We start from the raw sequence: 15892 nt of genomic DNA, 5'->3' as shown, positions 1-15892 counted from the left end.
AATGTGCTTAATTTTACTGTAATAACTACTTTTGTCAAAAGATAATTTAATTTTTTTGGGATGATTATATTACTAGGTCATGTTTTGTGACCGAGCTTATAAAGATTGTTTACAATGGATCAGCTTCACTGATCATTTCACCATAATCACAATTTGTAGTAATGGCTGAGTAATTTCTGCGCTGTTTTATCTTTCATTAGCTGCTTATTGATAAAATATAAGGAGCAGAAGAATACCAGCACCTGTCAAGTCTCATGCTAATGTTACTTACACATGAGCTGCAACCTTGCAACGCTGGCATTGCACCACCGATCACCAATAAATTTCACTTGTGGCTAGTTTTTTACAGTTGCTAAATATATATTAATTCCTGTAGCTGAAATAGTAAAGAATTGGGTTAGCAGTGCTAAGGTCTTTGGTTTGAATCCCACGCACATATGCAAATGTATGCTTAAGTCACTCAGGATAAAAGTGTCTGCCAAATGCTCCAGTGCAATTTAATTGAGTGGGGGACAACATTCATATCTCAAATATTATACGATGATATAATTAAAGTGAAGTAAACGGATTTATTTATAACAAAAAGCATTGATTTTAAATCCCAGCTTTAAATACACTTTTGTAAATAATACATATGTCTATCCTTGAAGCCTACATAAATATGGAAGATGAATTTGCATTTGTTTATTAATGAAAAGAAAAATATATAAATTGCACAAGATATCATTTCATTGGCAACAAAATGTTGGTTTTAGTTGACACTACTAAGTGCCTACTGCAGGGACAGTGACGTCACCCCCTCCCTCCCTTTCTAGGTGTGTTCCGTTTCATGCGACGCTGCGCAGATAGAGCGCTGTATGACATCAAAGTGCCGCGAGAGCAATCACAAAGGTTTCCTCTCGCGACATGCTGACGTCACATGCAGATCGTTTTGCGCATCGCCGCAGTAAGTCAAACACACCTCTCTCGCTCCTTCTCTGACACGGTCTCTTCCTGCTGCATCACAACAGTCGCTAGAGGATCGGGTAACGCCGCGGCTATTTCCACCGCCTCGCGGAGTTTTTATTTCAATAAATGTAACAGAATTCCCCCGCGACAGCTTCAGCCGTCGAGCGCGTCGCCGTCAGCCCGAGCGGACGTCATTTAACGTGTGAAGCGCGGTGGGAAATGGCGAGGTCGGATCAGGTCCTGCTTTTAGAGCCGCAGCACGAGCTGAGATTCCGAGGTGAGTGACTGACACGGCCCTAGACTAGCAGCTGTAACGTCGAAGAGACGATCGGGGCCGGTTTTTGTCGCCGCGGGGGAAGCGGGAGGCGGTGACATGGCGTTTGTGAGGAGGCCTCGGTGGTCCTCGTAATAACGCCGAGGGGCGCGATAGCTGCTGACATCTCGTTTGAATGACATCAAATGCCCTTCGCGCGGAAGAACGTTGCATATAGATCAGCCGGTCGCCATAGAGACCTGCGCGAAGTTTAAGAGTTAGCCCGGAGATGACTGACTAGCACGTTAGCTCGAGCTAGCCTGGTTTAGGCCTTGACGTGGTGGGCTGGTCACCGTAGACTGTGCTAATTCGGTTAGTGTGTTACATTTCCACCGGCCTTCTTAGTCAGGCAGTCGTGGATACTATCGAGGAAGCTTTATGTAACAATTGTAATACTATTCCGGCACGGCGGCCCCTGGCAGGGTTAGTTGAAGGGTTGGTTTACGCATAAACAATCGTTCGGCCACTGTCACGTCGTTTCTGTACAGTGAAAGTAAATGGGTGCCGGCCGGGGATGTCAGGGTTGGGTAGTAACATGTTTGACAGGTTTGCAGTTTATAATTTTTCTCGTAGCTCTATGGCCACGGTCATGAAACATGTCGTTTCTAGAAAGAGAAGTCAGCACTGATATTGCCAGAGACATCCACCTGACAGTTATCAGTTGAAGATAAGACAGTAACACGGTTGACATTTTTACAGTTGAATTTGAAACGACTAGCTCCATACCCACATCCACGAAACGTCCATTTATCAGTTGTTTACTGTTAAAAGTCATAATGACAGTTTTACAGTTTATTTAGACGTGACTGGCCCTGTGCCCACAGTCTTGAAATATCTTGTTCTTCAAACATTCACTTGTCAATTCATACCGAATCATAGTAACAGGGTTGACATTTAAATGCCAAATTATGTTAAGGTTTTACAACACAAAATAGTGGGCGAGGATTATATCGATCGTTTTTTCAATGATTAGAATGTGTTTTCCATTCAGATGTGTGTGTTTGCAAATGTGACCACAATCCAAAAGGCTTATTTTGAAGGCCTGTATTGACCCGGAATAAATGAAAACAAAGGTTTGCATCAACAGCTATTAAATGTGGGAGTTCGTTCTTCTGGTTTTGCTACTGTGTAGTCAAAACACCTATTGTTGGACTAGTCACCATTGACGGGGGTACTCGCGTGAAATAAGTGCTCTGAATTACAAAGTTGCGGATGCTAATGAGAGCTTTATTTAGCACTTGTAGTAGTATTGCATTTCCATCGTCCTTGGCGCTTGAAGGCTTTCGTGCCGAGTAGGCTACATAAGACACATTCTGTGGTCAACCATTTGTTACAGAGACCTGCAACTAGATTTTGAATATAAAACCTTTACATTTTCCCTGTAAATTGATTTTGAGTAGTAATATGTAGGCCTAAAGGTTACGTGAGCTCTGAGGTTTTTAAGTGTTGATGTATTTTACGCTTCTGTAGAAGACACAGATCAGTATCATTTTAATCCTTTTAAAAGAACAAGTTTGAACTGTCAGCTGTTTACATAAAGGAGTGGACTACATTACACATAATACAAAATATCAGTATCGTATCGCTTATTGCTCCCTGAACTCTTTGTAAATCGCTTTGGAAAAAAAGCGTCTGCTTAATGTAAATGTAAATCATGGGACATTAAAAAGTAGCTATTGTTATCCATCCATCCATATTTAAAATGACTGTTCTTATTTTCACCACATACAGTTAAATGAAAATAACATCTTGCTAATAACAACTTGTTTTCTTCTGGTTTCACCTCTCTACTGTCGAAACTAAATTATTTTATAGGTAATTTTCCGCACATTGTCATATATTAACTGTAAATATTGTGAATTATTTAGACTAAATCTTACTAACCACTCTTGTGAAATGGCCTATGCAAGCACACTTTCATTCTGAGGTGTTTTGAGAGACTGATTTGATGGATTCAGACAGAGTCTCGTGAGTTTTGTGTTTGACATATCAGTTGTTTCAACCTTTCATTAAATGAATCTGTTCAAATGAGTCACTGTGTTAACCCCTGCCTTTAGGACACTGCAAAAGATAGAAGTTTACATGGAAAGCACTTCATCGCTGGATAGGATTAGTTTTGTTTGTTGGTACGAGCGGAACCCTTGTCAGAGATGCACATAGGCGTTTCGCTTCAGGATGCACATAGGATTACGATCAACAATCATACCTTGTTGTACACTTCTGTAAAATTGGCTTAATTCAGAGGGTAGTTTAGATATATAAAGTACAATTGTTGCATGGCGTTCATCTTTTTTGCTTTGACAGACTTTGAGATACACTATGGTATAAACTAAAGCGAGCTTCACTTGTACTATTCCCATTATACATAGCTACACTTACATAGCAAAACCTTAAATATTGTATTTCTATATTTTATTCAGACGATGCATAATATGTTAAAGAAAACCGTGTAAAAATGTAATCTAATATTCAAAAGCATTTTGAATCCTAGTCGGTAGCTATTTTCTGCTACAAAGAGTTCAGTTGGCCAACATTCACCAGCTAGATTGAATTGTGAATTGGTTAAGGCCTCATCGGTGTGTTTTGACCAACCAGAACTGTTTTGTGAATTATGGGACAACATCCAGGTGGGTAATATGTTGCCTGCTTTACATTAAAATGTTCTATCAAAGGGGAAGAAATCTGAAGTCCACTACATTATTGTTGAATGTTGTCCAAAGCCTGGCGTGAGCTTATGTCTTATGAATGAAGTATCTTGAATTCATTCTCAACACTGGACATGGCTCTGGTTAGGATTTAAAATGTTTACTTTCAGTTCATAAAGAGAGATTAAATGTCAAGATGTTCTGCAGCTTAGTGAAGTTACGTAAACGTAAAGCAGTTGCCCTGTATTGCTGAATCTGCCAGTCATGCCATGCCTCCCGTCTCAAAAATGTTTTAGAGTAACGTTAACTTCAGTTAACATTAACCCATCTGCCACTGCGTGCAATTTCACATTTAAAACTTCTAAAGCTGAGACTCGTCCGAGACGTTCAGGAAGTAAGGCTAGCCAATAATAGGTGGCTATTTTTCAACAATTACATGTGATCTTGGAAAGTATAAAAGCCATTTCTGTCCCTATGCGAGTCTGAGGTGATCTGAACACTTGTAATGAGGTAAAGCTGTTAAAATATGCCGACATCTTGTTGATTTAGCACGGCTGCCTTTTCTTTTGCCCGTTCCAATACCTTGATCTACGTGGCAAAATTACATAAGTGCTCATCGGTTCAGACCTTGGACAACCGAATTATAATAATGATCATGAAACGGTCCTGTAATAAATATGTTTTAGGGCTATAAAACCGGGTGTAAATGAGAGACAGATGTAGAAATGCAGAGCTGGAAAGAGAAGTCACATCTGCACGCGTGTGGATGCCAAGCATCTCCGTACAGATGAGCGCCGCATTTGTGCAGACAGATGTGTATTTCCGAGCCGTACGAAAGGCAAGCATCGGCACTTTTCCAGCATAGGGCTTTATTTGACAGAGCTATCTATTTAATAATATGTACCGTCAATTTTTTTAAAGGTACCCGAGGGAACACGTCTACGTTTGCAGAATATTCTAGAAACTTGCTCATCATTCTGTCTCTGGGCATCACATTTTTAGATCTTAAGCATATGTATACATTAAGCATGACCGTGTAGGGCCTTTTGGTTCTGTAAAGCAGTTTGTATTGATTGCCGATGTTATCGTTTACCTAATAAAGCATGAGTTATATAGGTACAAGAAGGATGTCCTTGTGCTTTTCAATAAATTCTAACTCTAATCCGATCAGCTGCTCCACACGCACACTTACAGAAATTAAGCTTTTTAACCGGTATGGTCATTTATTGGACTCCTTTATCTCTCTATCAAGGGTATAAACGGTCTTCGTTCATCGGGATCTTGACTTCTGCAACATGATAAACAACATAAGGCTCACAATGAGTTTCATATGTCACAGCTTCTCAATAATTTAACTGGTTTTTAAAAGAATTAACCCTGATGAGGTGTTGCATACTTTATGTGTGTTGCTGCTTATAACAAAGGGTGAAAGATGTCGGGACAGAATACAAATCTGTATGGTTGATGTTTCACATTGACAAGGAATAGAAATCGACCCTTTAATTTCTTAATACATGTTCTGTAATACATGTGCGTGATTCATCATTGGAAATTATTTCATAGAAATAATAGTTTGCCTTTGTAGAGAAAGTCATTTCATGTCGGTTAGTGTTAATGTTTATTTAAAGAAAGCATTGTTGAGTATTTGGTACAGCACAAAAAGGCACAATGTACTTCTGATGTTCCTCAGAGATGAATCGGTTCTTTCTGTTGGAGTGCAGATCGCTTGATCACGAATCCAAATAATGTTCTATTCAAAACGTAGTTTCACACCACATGTTACCCATTTTCTTTGATACAATCAGTTTACCCACAGCTTACTCTAGTGTTATGCTTTGACTTCAGGATTTAAAGTGTTGCTAGAACATATGTGTATTATTTTTCTTAATGTTACAACATTAACGTTTTGATTTTTTGTTTGTGAACATTTGCAGAAAAAGCTACTGATAAAATGTTTAATTGTTTAAATTTAGGTTTATTTTAACAAACGTAAAGCATTAATTTCCATGTATTAACAAAACAACTTGTTTGTTGTCTCATGCCAGTAAAACAAATCTTCATCCATATTGTCTGGATTCCAGTTTGGCTCGGTCGTCCTGATGTCTCAGTATTGTTTCCACACCCTCTGTTCATCACCACAAACATTTGAATTGTCTGACGCTGTGACACAAACCGTTTAGCATCAGCCTGGCAGAACAAACTCTGATTGTTCCGTCTTCCTGAAAACCACTATTATTTCTGCCGAACCGTTAAATGAATGGCATGCTTGAGAACAACACTGTGTTTTAGCCTTGATGTATCACACATTTTTTAATGTGCCGTTCATTCGATTTATGTTAAATGGTTTAGTCTTGGTGGTGTGACATTGGTTTGAGGATTGTAAACTGGTCTGGTTTCTGTTATTGATCTTGATCAGCATGACATGTTTTTTCACATTAGGATCATTTTTGTTAATATTTTATAGATAAAATAGCAAAATAAAGTTGTTGTAAATTCCTTCCTATGTTCTTGAGATCTGTTTATAAATTTAGCCGTGATAATGGTTTACCTTAATCTAAAGTCAATGTCTCTTTCTTTCTGTCTCTCATAGGTCCGTTTACAGATGTGGTGACCACCACCCTCAAGCTTGCTAATCCCACAGAGAGAAATGTTTGTTTTAAAGTAAAGACCACTGCACCGCGCCGGTACTGTGTGCGGCCAAACAGCGGTGTGATTGATGCTGGAACCTCGATCAATGTCTCCGGTAACATACTTTATCTGCCTTTATGATGTTGTGTACAGGAAACGGCTTTTAAGTTTTTGGTCCAGATTTATCAATAAAAGCGCTGGATTGAAGAATTAATATATTATCAGTAAAGTATTCACTGCAATTGTTCATTTATAGACTCTGAACATTTGAGAAGAGATTTCTTAGTGAGTCTCTAAATGTATTTTAAGACCCTTTAATTTCGAATGAACAATCAAAACTTACAAATGAGGACCTTTTTTCCCCAGAATTAAAATTTCTTTATCATTTATTCACACTCATGTATGACACACAGATATTTCAATGGCCCTTATGACATTATGTATACACAAAACCATTTTTCAACATAGCTTATTTAGTTTTTTCGCTGAAGAGTCATATACAGGTAATTAATAGTACGAATGCCAGGATTTCTATTTTTGGGTAAACAATCCCTTTAAATCTCAAATTTGGGCTCTTTCTGTCTGATCTTTTACCATGCGCTACACTCGAGTATCAGTGTGGAATAGCAGAACGTTTTGTTTTTACGCAGGGCACCTTTAAATACCCAACTGCTCTTTGTGTATGATGGAATCTTTGACGCAACCTCAGTATATTTTTGTAACAACAGTTGTTGGATTCTCAGACCTCTGAGAGGTTCCCTAATAACTCTGCTATTTTGAAATCTCAACGCTGCTTCAATTCCCACTGACGTTTGTAAATTGCAGTCATTATTTGGTGGTTATTCCGGTATTTTGGGATCTTTCTCCATGGTGAATAGCGTGGTGATCGTCAATATGTACAACAGCTTTCACTAACTTCACTTACATACTCCATCAGTATTTAAAATGAATGACAGGCTGGTTTTTATAATACTGATCCCTAGCGATTTAAATGCAGTGGATACAGGATACAGGTTTTAGTTCATGGGGTTTTGACGTTCATCCAGACCTATGAGGCAATTCCTGTGTCTCCATTCATTCTCACACGTCACTGCAGGTCACGCGTCCAACTCTTTTCTAGGTTAAATACCTCTGTGGACATCATCTCAAAAGCAGTCATTTCAGTAATGCGCTTGTGATGGAAGTCAATGGCACAGTTATGCCAGAGAGTATAAAAGCTGAAATGTGAAGCTTGTATCTGTGTTACAGCACTAACATGAATTATTCAGTAGGAAATGTTTATTATTAGTAGCACTTGCTAATGCTCATACTTTGGTTTACGAAGTGAAGTCGCTGACCCTGAGGATTACAATTTGATGCATAACTCACTGCGTCGTTTGTGCTTCGAAAAGAAATACCTGAAATTGTACAGCTTAAGGAGACGTGTGCTATGATTCTTACCTACAAGTCATTTACCATAAAATTTTAAGTATGATCATTTTGTATGTTAATTGTCATCCTCAATAGGGGGACCACGGGCCGGATCCGCAAGACATAGCCTAATAAACCAATTAAAACTTTTGACTCTTTTGTTTGTTTAAATTGAGCCGCGCGTCTTCACAACAGAGATTTACATCACACGCGCTCTCAGGACCATTTATGTAATTTAGCTTTAGCCTATTAATCCTCTAATATCTTTATTTAGCGCCAAACGCACATCATTTTCACCATTTCCACTGCATTCCAAATCTGTATAAATATGATGAACAAACACAGAGAAAGATGTTTAGAAGAATGCTTGGAACCAAACAGTTCTTGACCCCCATTGACTACCATAGTAGGAGAAATTACAATGGTAGTCAAAAGTGGCCCAGAACTGTTTGCTTTCCTACATTCTTCCAAATATCTTCAACAGGACAAAGAAACTTACAAAACAATTTTCCTACAATGGTATGGTTTGGTTACAAACATTCTTCCAAATATTTATACAGATTTGGAACAACTGAAGGGTGAGTATACGGTGACAAAATTGTTGGGTGAACTCTTCTTTTAGAACTATCTAGCTAAAACACAGCCATACACTTACTACAACACCCAATATCTCAGCAACCACATAGGAATGATCTGGCAGACACTCAGTTTTTTTTTTAGGTGGGACTACTTTTCTTGAAGGATGAACTTTAGGGTCATCGTGGGTGTGTTAAGTTTGCTCCATGTAAACAGTGCTTAACAGATAATATGATGCAACTCACACTGCATCCATTGTTATAGCCTTACTATAAACATGATTCTGTTTGTTTCTACAACTGAGGACGAATCAAAATTATTGTCTGCCGGTATCAACAGAGTATTTTCTTAACTGCCAATGACCCAATTCACCTTTCATAGTAATTTTGATTCCTACAATGGAAAGTCAATGGGGCAAATTTAGAAGTAACCGACTCCTTTAATATGTTTTATTTTGATTAATTGTCATTATCGTGCCATGATAATATTGTGTTACAAGTTGATTTCGCTTGTTCAAGTTGAACATTTGCTTTAGAACTTAGTAGGTCAACCAAACCGTGAGTGCTATCTGGATTTCTTCAAAATTTTCTTTCTCTTTTCAGGCTCTTTTTTTTGCCAAGAGGATTCTGAGGTCACATTTCATAATTAATGGAGTTGTTAGCAGTTATCTCTAGAGACCTGGTTAATTGCGCAGAGGAATGATTTCAGTTTTTTTTCTGTAGTCAGGTGCTTGGTTCAACGGATGTCGTGACCACACAAGCTTGTTGTGATTAAAACTGTGCTGTTTGAATATGTGTACAATACATAAAGAATACAAGAACAGCATGTACGAACGGCTCATAAAATCTGTGTTCAAGAAAGCGGTTGTGCCAAACACGGTTGCAGTCTCTGTGGGAGGAGATCCAATAAAACCATGGTAATCCTAATATATGGAGAACCTTCTGGCTTTTGACATTGCAAATATTTTAAACTAAGCATTGTTTAGAGGGATAGTTTACCAAAGAAAATTCACAGCATCAGATTGTTCCAAATCTGTAAAAGAAGATAATTGGAAGAATGTCAGTAACCAAACAGATCTCTTAGTATTTATCAACCTTACTGTGGGAGTAAATGGGGGATGAGATCTTTTTGATTACTGACATTCTTCCAAATATATGCAGAAGAAAGAAATCTATACAGGTTTGGAACAATCTAAGGGTGACTTAATAATGAAAGAATTAAATTTTGGTGGTGAACTATCCCTTGTACTGTATATCTGTATTAGTGTTTTTCTGTAGTATGCATTAGCGGGCGATCAATATATACATTTCTCTGTGGCAAACATAACGCCGATGTAAAGCCTATCACTGACATAATATATGGCTTGAATTATCTCCATTTGCGACTAATTCAAGTTATCAATGTATCGCACAATTAATGCGATTAAACATTTTAATCAATTGACAAATTATAAAGATGTCATCACATGAACTGAAACATACTTTTACTTTTTATGTTCACACAGGTAAGCTCAGGTCAAGGATGAATTTGCACATGACTTAGAAATATTGCTGATAGGAGCTTTGCAGATTAAGTCTTGTCTGAAAACTCTACACAATCAAATGAATCCAAATGTTGCCGAGAGTGAAAAACCTTCATTTAAACTGAAATGTATTCGTAAAAAACAGGATATTCTCCCTCCCATCTGTTTTTAGTTTGAACTACTGGATTGGACTTGATTGTCGTAATGGCGATCAAAACCAAGCAAAGTTTTGCAGAATCGCTGTTCACCATCTTTGAGCTCGGCTCTAGCGGCCACATCTGAGAAAACCTCCTCGGCCTTTGAAATTAAGAGATCATTTGTTTTTAATGAAACTCCATTCCAGGATCACGCACACGTTTATCCCGATGTGAAAAGGGCCTATTGAATCTGAGTTTCAAAAAGGCAGTGCAGGGTTTGCCCATCAGTACTGATTTTCAACATGCTGGCTCTCATGCGCCCGGCATAAGAAAGTCATCATTATAAATCATGGTAACAGCTTTAAATTAGGTTTTCCTTATTTGAATGACATCAAATAACATGGCCTTTTTTGGATAGAGATGATGGGCTTGTAGACCCGTACTTCCGCACACAACCGACACCTGGTTTAAGTTAAAATGCTGTTTGGAAACTGTGAGAAAAATTACCCTTCTGGGATTGTTGACATTTGATCAGCTACACCGTTTGTGGTGGGATAACACGAAATAAATGGATAAATCTCTTTGTTTAATGTAGTGTAATGTCGTCTGTGATGAAAGTATTTCATCACTTTTGAACTTTAGAATAAATCATATGTTGTAGCTGTATCCTTGCGGTTTGTTCAAATATGAACAATTTAAATGTCCCCAGTCGTTTTATGTTCTGTTATCATTATCCTGCTTATCAAAATTGTGAAATGTCAACTAGATTGCTCTTGTTTGTTTGCGTTTACAGTGATGTTGCAGCCATTCGATTACGATCCGAATGAGAAAAGCAAACACAAGTTCATGGTACAATCTGTGATGGTTCCGTCCGATATGACCGACACTGAGGGAGTGGTGAGTACCATACATTTTGTTTAGCACCGTACAATCTTGTCAGATGTTTAACATATATAATATCATACAGGGGTCGACCCGACTCCTGTTAATATCTCTCTCCGCACAATTTCCTGAAAACGACGTGAAACTTCATTTTCTGTGTGGTCTGTACAGAGTTTAGGATGGGAAAATGTGTGAACTGTTCACTTTTATTTGTTTGAAAATGTTGCAAAGGCTATTCGACATTGTGAGAGATAGAGTAAGTGATAATATTATGACAACCCCCAGTGTCGAGCAAGAGGGTTTAAAACAAATGGTGTGGGTTTGAAGGAATATAAACAAATGTCAGATAACCCCAACGGCGTTCGACAGGGCCAAGAGCACGATTCAAATCTCAGGCTCATGACTCCGTGCTTCAGATCTCCTCTGCATGTTTGAACAATAAATGGGTTATGAAAAAGTCATGATGTAGAAAGAAATATTTGGCCACTCATTGAGTATCCCGAGCCATTTTCACTTCCATCTTCTAAACTAACTTCTTATCTGAACGTTGTAAGTTATTAACATGATACAAGTTTTCACAAGATTAGCCACACGTTTGTTGGCCTATACTGAGGTCTGTACTACATTTACTTATGATATGATCTCCATTTGTGTCATTAGCAGCGTCCATTGTGGATGCAAGTTTGTCGCTGTGCATTCTGGGATTGTATTGTCTGTATGCAGTCTCAGCATTTGCACAGTGATATTTTGAAAAGCTTTGTCATGGTTTTTTGGATAGTGCTTATATCCTCTGTTTGTGTGAACATGTAAACGGTAACATTTTTGTGTCGTGCAGTGGAAGGAAGCCAAGCCTGAGGATCTGATGGACTCCAAGCTGAGATGTGTCTTTGAGATGCCCACCGAAAACGAAAAAACAGTGAGTGGATGCATTTCTTCTGTTGTTCTTTACATCAAGAGCTTTGTAGCTGTCAGTCCACCTATTATCATCATAATGCCAGCTCCAAGCAAAACTGTTTAACGTTCAAGATGATGTGATGTTAAAAAAACTCTTTAAAATGCCAGATCTACCGTTGCTAAAAACAGACAGAAACTTAGTGAAGACTTGTAAATGCTTTTGTCTTTCTGCAAGGGTTTTTATAGATTCGAGGTCGGGGTGTAACGGTTACATTTACTCTATTTTAGGGTCATAGGGTGCTATGTTCAGCGAAAAGGGACTACTGACAAATTCAAATAAGAAAATATAATCAAGCTACAAGTAACAGCACCAATAAAACAACAGAGCAAAGAAGAAAATAAAATGATGTAATGTATATGTATACCTTTTAAGGTATAGAAATGGATTAAAGTAATCAAATAAAACATAACATTGCATATGTACAAATTAAATAAAGATGAATGATAATTGAAGTAACAGAAGCTTTTGAGTCACAAGCAGTAAGTGATTTCCTTGACTTTCTTGCTTTAAGAGGAATGCAACAGATCCACTACACTGATACTGTACGTGTGCGTTGTTTTTCGTCTGTTTTGTCTGTTCACTTAAGACATAACCTACTAGTTTTGTTAAGATACTCGACAAGTGGGGCATATTGACCTACTTCGTGTGTTAATTTGGGCGTTTAAGCGCAAGACTTCAAAGGCAACTAATTTGCTTCGGATCTTCGCCAAACTGTTCGTGCGGTTACATTACCGAGATCCGTTACACCCCTAATTCAAGGGGTCTTGTGTTTAACATTTTGTCATGTTCTTCATTAATTCCAATTCACATTTGTTTGTGGCGGTAGCATGACATGGACAGCAATAAGATCTCCATTCTTTCAAAGTCGGAATCATCCACATTGTCAATGAAGTCCATGGCTTCCGGTATGGACGATGGAGAGGTGAAAAAGATCATGGAGGAGTGCAAAAGGCTGCAGACGGAGGTTCAGCGGCTACGGGAGGAGAACAAACAGATCAGGGTGAGGGTGTGTATGTTTTATGTATTTTACTAGTGGGTATTTGCATTTTCACACAAGGTTTTGGTCACTTCTAGGTTTTTATTTAGTACTTGCATAAACGTGGTCAACCCGTCTGGGTCGATCTCCACATGTTACGTTTGTGCACCTAACTATATTAAACAAACCAGAAGCTTGTTTTAATTAATAATGCCCGCAGGCAACACACCATTGGGAGACCGCAGCTGGGCTGCATTACGGCTCCAGTGGAAAATCAAACTCTGTTTGTTATCATAGATGGATGTGCGTTTATTAAAAGGGGCACAGGGTTAAAAGTGCAACTCTCCAGTTCATTTCTGTGATCTCACTTTCTTTCGATCCTTTTCTCCCTCTCGGCACCTCCCAACCCCAGCAGGAAGACGACGGCCTGCGGATGAGGAAGAGCACGGTAATGACCGCTCCGCACTCCTCTCCGGCGCTGCGAGTTAAAGAGGAGGGGCTCAGCAGCAGAATGATCGCTCTCATCGTGCTGTTTTTTGTCGTGGGCGTCATCGTAGGCAAGTTGGCCTTGTAAAACCCGAGAGGCGAGCGCTACAAGCATGCACCGTGGACGAAAAAGAAAATCAACACAGACGGGCAACCAACGCAGAATTTGTTTAATCCGAATGACATATCATTTGGGTAGTTTTGGATTAGAGAGGTGTGTAAAATTAAAGCGATCGAGGAATTTCATCCTGTAATGTGCAATGAAAAAAAAGTTTAAAAAAGCCCCTGGCTCGAAATTGTGAAATCATTCTGCCCTTCTTCCTTAGCCATTTTTGATGCAATTTCAAACGGATAACAAACGTCACCGATTTTAACCACTATATGTGTATGGGGTTTTCTAACACCAGATGTGCGATTGAGTGAATGTTGTTTTATCACTTTTCCTATGGAGGTCAGAAACTGCTAATTTAACCTGTATTCAAATGCTAAGTCTTTAAACGTGTCACATGTGTGTTTAATTTATGCATCCCCCAAACATCCTGCATTAAAACAGCAGTTTACCGAGTATATAGCTTATATGTTTGAGGATTTTTCGTCATCTTCGCTACTAAATGATGGAATAGCCCTCTAGTATCTTCCGCACTGTTGCTTGCGTTTTATAGATGTTTCACGCAGTCCAATATATTTGTCTGAATACCAAAAGGTATTATGATCCAACATATATTTCCAGTCAGGTTTGCTTTACGGCATTGCCACAAACTGGCTTTCAAGTGGCTTTTGTGATTCGTTTTAAACATCTTGAACTGACTTTGTGGAAATGGACTGTTAGAAACCTTTATTTCAGATAACTAGAGAAGTGCTTGGTTGACATTCACCTCATCCGTGTGAAAACTTTTCAGCCAATATTACTTTGTAGTAACTGCTGTTTAAGTTGATTTTGCACAATGTTGACGACTCGTCTTCGGAATCAAATAGATCATTCACCTTTTGTCTTTTTTCTTTTGGTGGGGGTATATCTGCTTGAATGCATGGCTCTATCGAGAGCGAAGTGAAAATTTAAGTTCCTCCAAAGGTCTCCTAAGTCCACCTGTGTTTCCATCTCGCCTGTAGACCGAATGAACTTCTTGTGAAATCATTTTATAATCGTGCAGCTGCTAATGGTCACCTATACATGCCAACTGGTTGAAGGTCTCTCTCTCTGTGAACTTTCTAGCTGACGATCCCCTGAAGAGAGTTGAGTTTCATCCGGCCCGTAAACACGAACCCTTCCTTCATAAATCGAACAAAAGCGAGCATAGTTAGCGAACACAAACGCTGGCGGCCTTGAGGTCTTCTTTGAGTATTGCGTCTCCTGTATTCTAGCCATGCCGTGCTACCCTCATTTCCAGAAAAATGCATGGCTTCGATATGCCTTGTCAGTGGTCTGAAACGCACACACTGGTTTATCGCGCAGCATACGGCATTAAGAACACTCCTTGAATATTCTGCACTGTTTTCCTCGGCCCTCTGTGTTCTCGGATGTTTCACTTAGTCCTTTAGATTTAAGTTATGAATAAAGCTTTTATTGCACAAAACTGTATATTTTAAAAATGCACTACATTATAAAGATTGTCATCTTCCCACGCAACGGTCTGATCTTTTTCTTTTTATGTGTGTGTGAAAAAGCTGCGATGACATCAGAAAAGAGACTCTTCCTACAAGGGGCCATTTTGTGACCTGATATGTATTTGTGTCATAGTTTGGTGTTGTGGGGGCGTGTCTTTTTCGTTAATGTTTCTCTTCCCTCTCTTGAAAAGCTTTTTTCTGTTGATCATCTTATTGCAGATTTCTATGAACGGGAGGAGCTTACGATGATGACAAAAACTTTGCTTTTTTAAGTAACTTTAGGAGATGTTCAGGGTTTAGTGGTTTCGGACTGCTGTTCGTGTATATTTCACAGAGGAATATGATTGTTTTTGAGAGGGGGGCTTTGGGGGCCTTTCAGCCAATCAGCTGGCTCGTAAACATACTTATTATAGCACCCCAGACCTTGACATGTGCTGTAAACATGAAGGTGACCGTTTTGTATGTATATAAATAAATGAGTCTAAGATGAACATTAAGGTTGATATTCCTAGTCAAGTAGTCTATAATGGTATAAAGAAACCCCAACTTTGTTGGACTATGTAGCATCTTAATAAATTAAATCAATAAAGCCCCAGACCAAATGTTTTGCCGTCTGTTCTTCTCTCCTGTCAGTGTGTTTTGCATGGTGACGAGAACATGGTAACGCACGGTTTACAATTCATCTTGATTTAATAGTATTTATTATTTGCAAAGCAATTTATTAAGCACATTTATGGTAGCCATAAACTACATATACGGTATATATACATAATAATTAGGCTAAATGAAAATGCTGCTGTTTTAAGAGG

General features: G+C 38.7%; 1 protein-coding gene across 4 annotated transcripts; it reads left to right on the top strand.

Moving 5' to 3' along the window:
• The first annotated feature begins 940 nt into the window (after positions 1–940).
• vapb (VAMP (vesicle-associated membrane protein)-associated protein B and C) lies at positions 941–15697 on the top strand. Of its 4 annotated transcripts, none has more exons than XM_079459609.1 (6): positions 941–1225; positions 6497–6649; positions 10973–11076; positions 11897–11977; positions 12843–13016; positions 13405–15697. In XM_079459609.1, the coding sequence occupies exons 1-6, from the start codon at positions 1168–1170 to the stop codon at positions 13564–13566; spliced, it is 732 nt and encodes a 243-aa protein (XP_079315735.1). In that variant the 5' UTR covers positions 941–1167; the 3' UTR covers positions 13567–15697. The 4 variants fall into 4 exon arrangements, with proteins under 4 accessions (XP_079315735.1, XP_079315733.1, XP_079315736.1 ...); XM_079459607.1 differs by having other exon boundaries at positions 12843–13022; positions 13405–15683; XM_079459610.1 differs by having other exon boundaries at positions 13408–15682.
• Positions 15698–15892: the final 195 nt, after the last annotated feature.

This window comes from Barbatula barbatula (genome assembly GCF_947034865.1).
Source record: "Barbatula barbatula genome assembly, chromosome: 7".
NCBI classification, from domain to species: Eukaryota; Metazoa; Chordata; class Actinopteri; order Cypriniformes; family Nemacheilidae; genus Barbatula; species Barbatula barbatula.
This window is presented reverse-complemented; position numbering and strand designations above follow the sequence as displayed.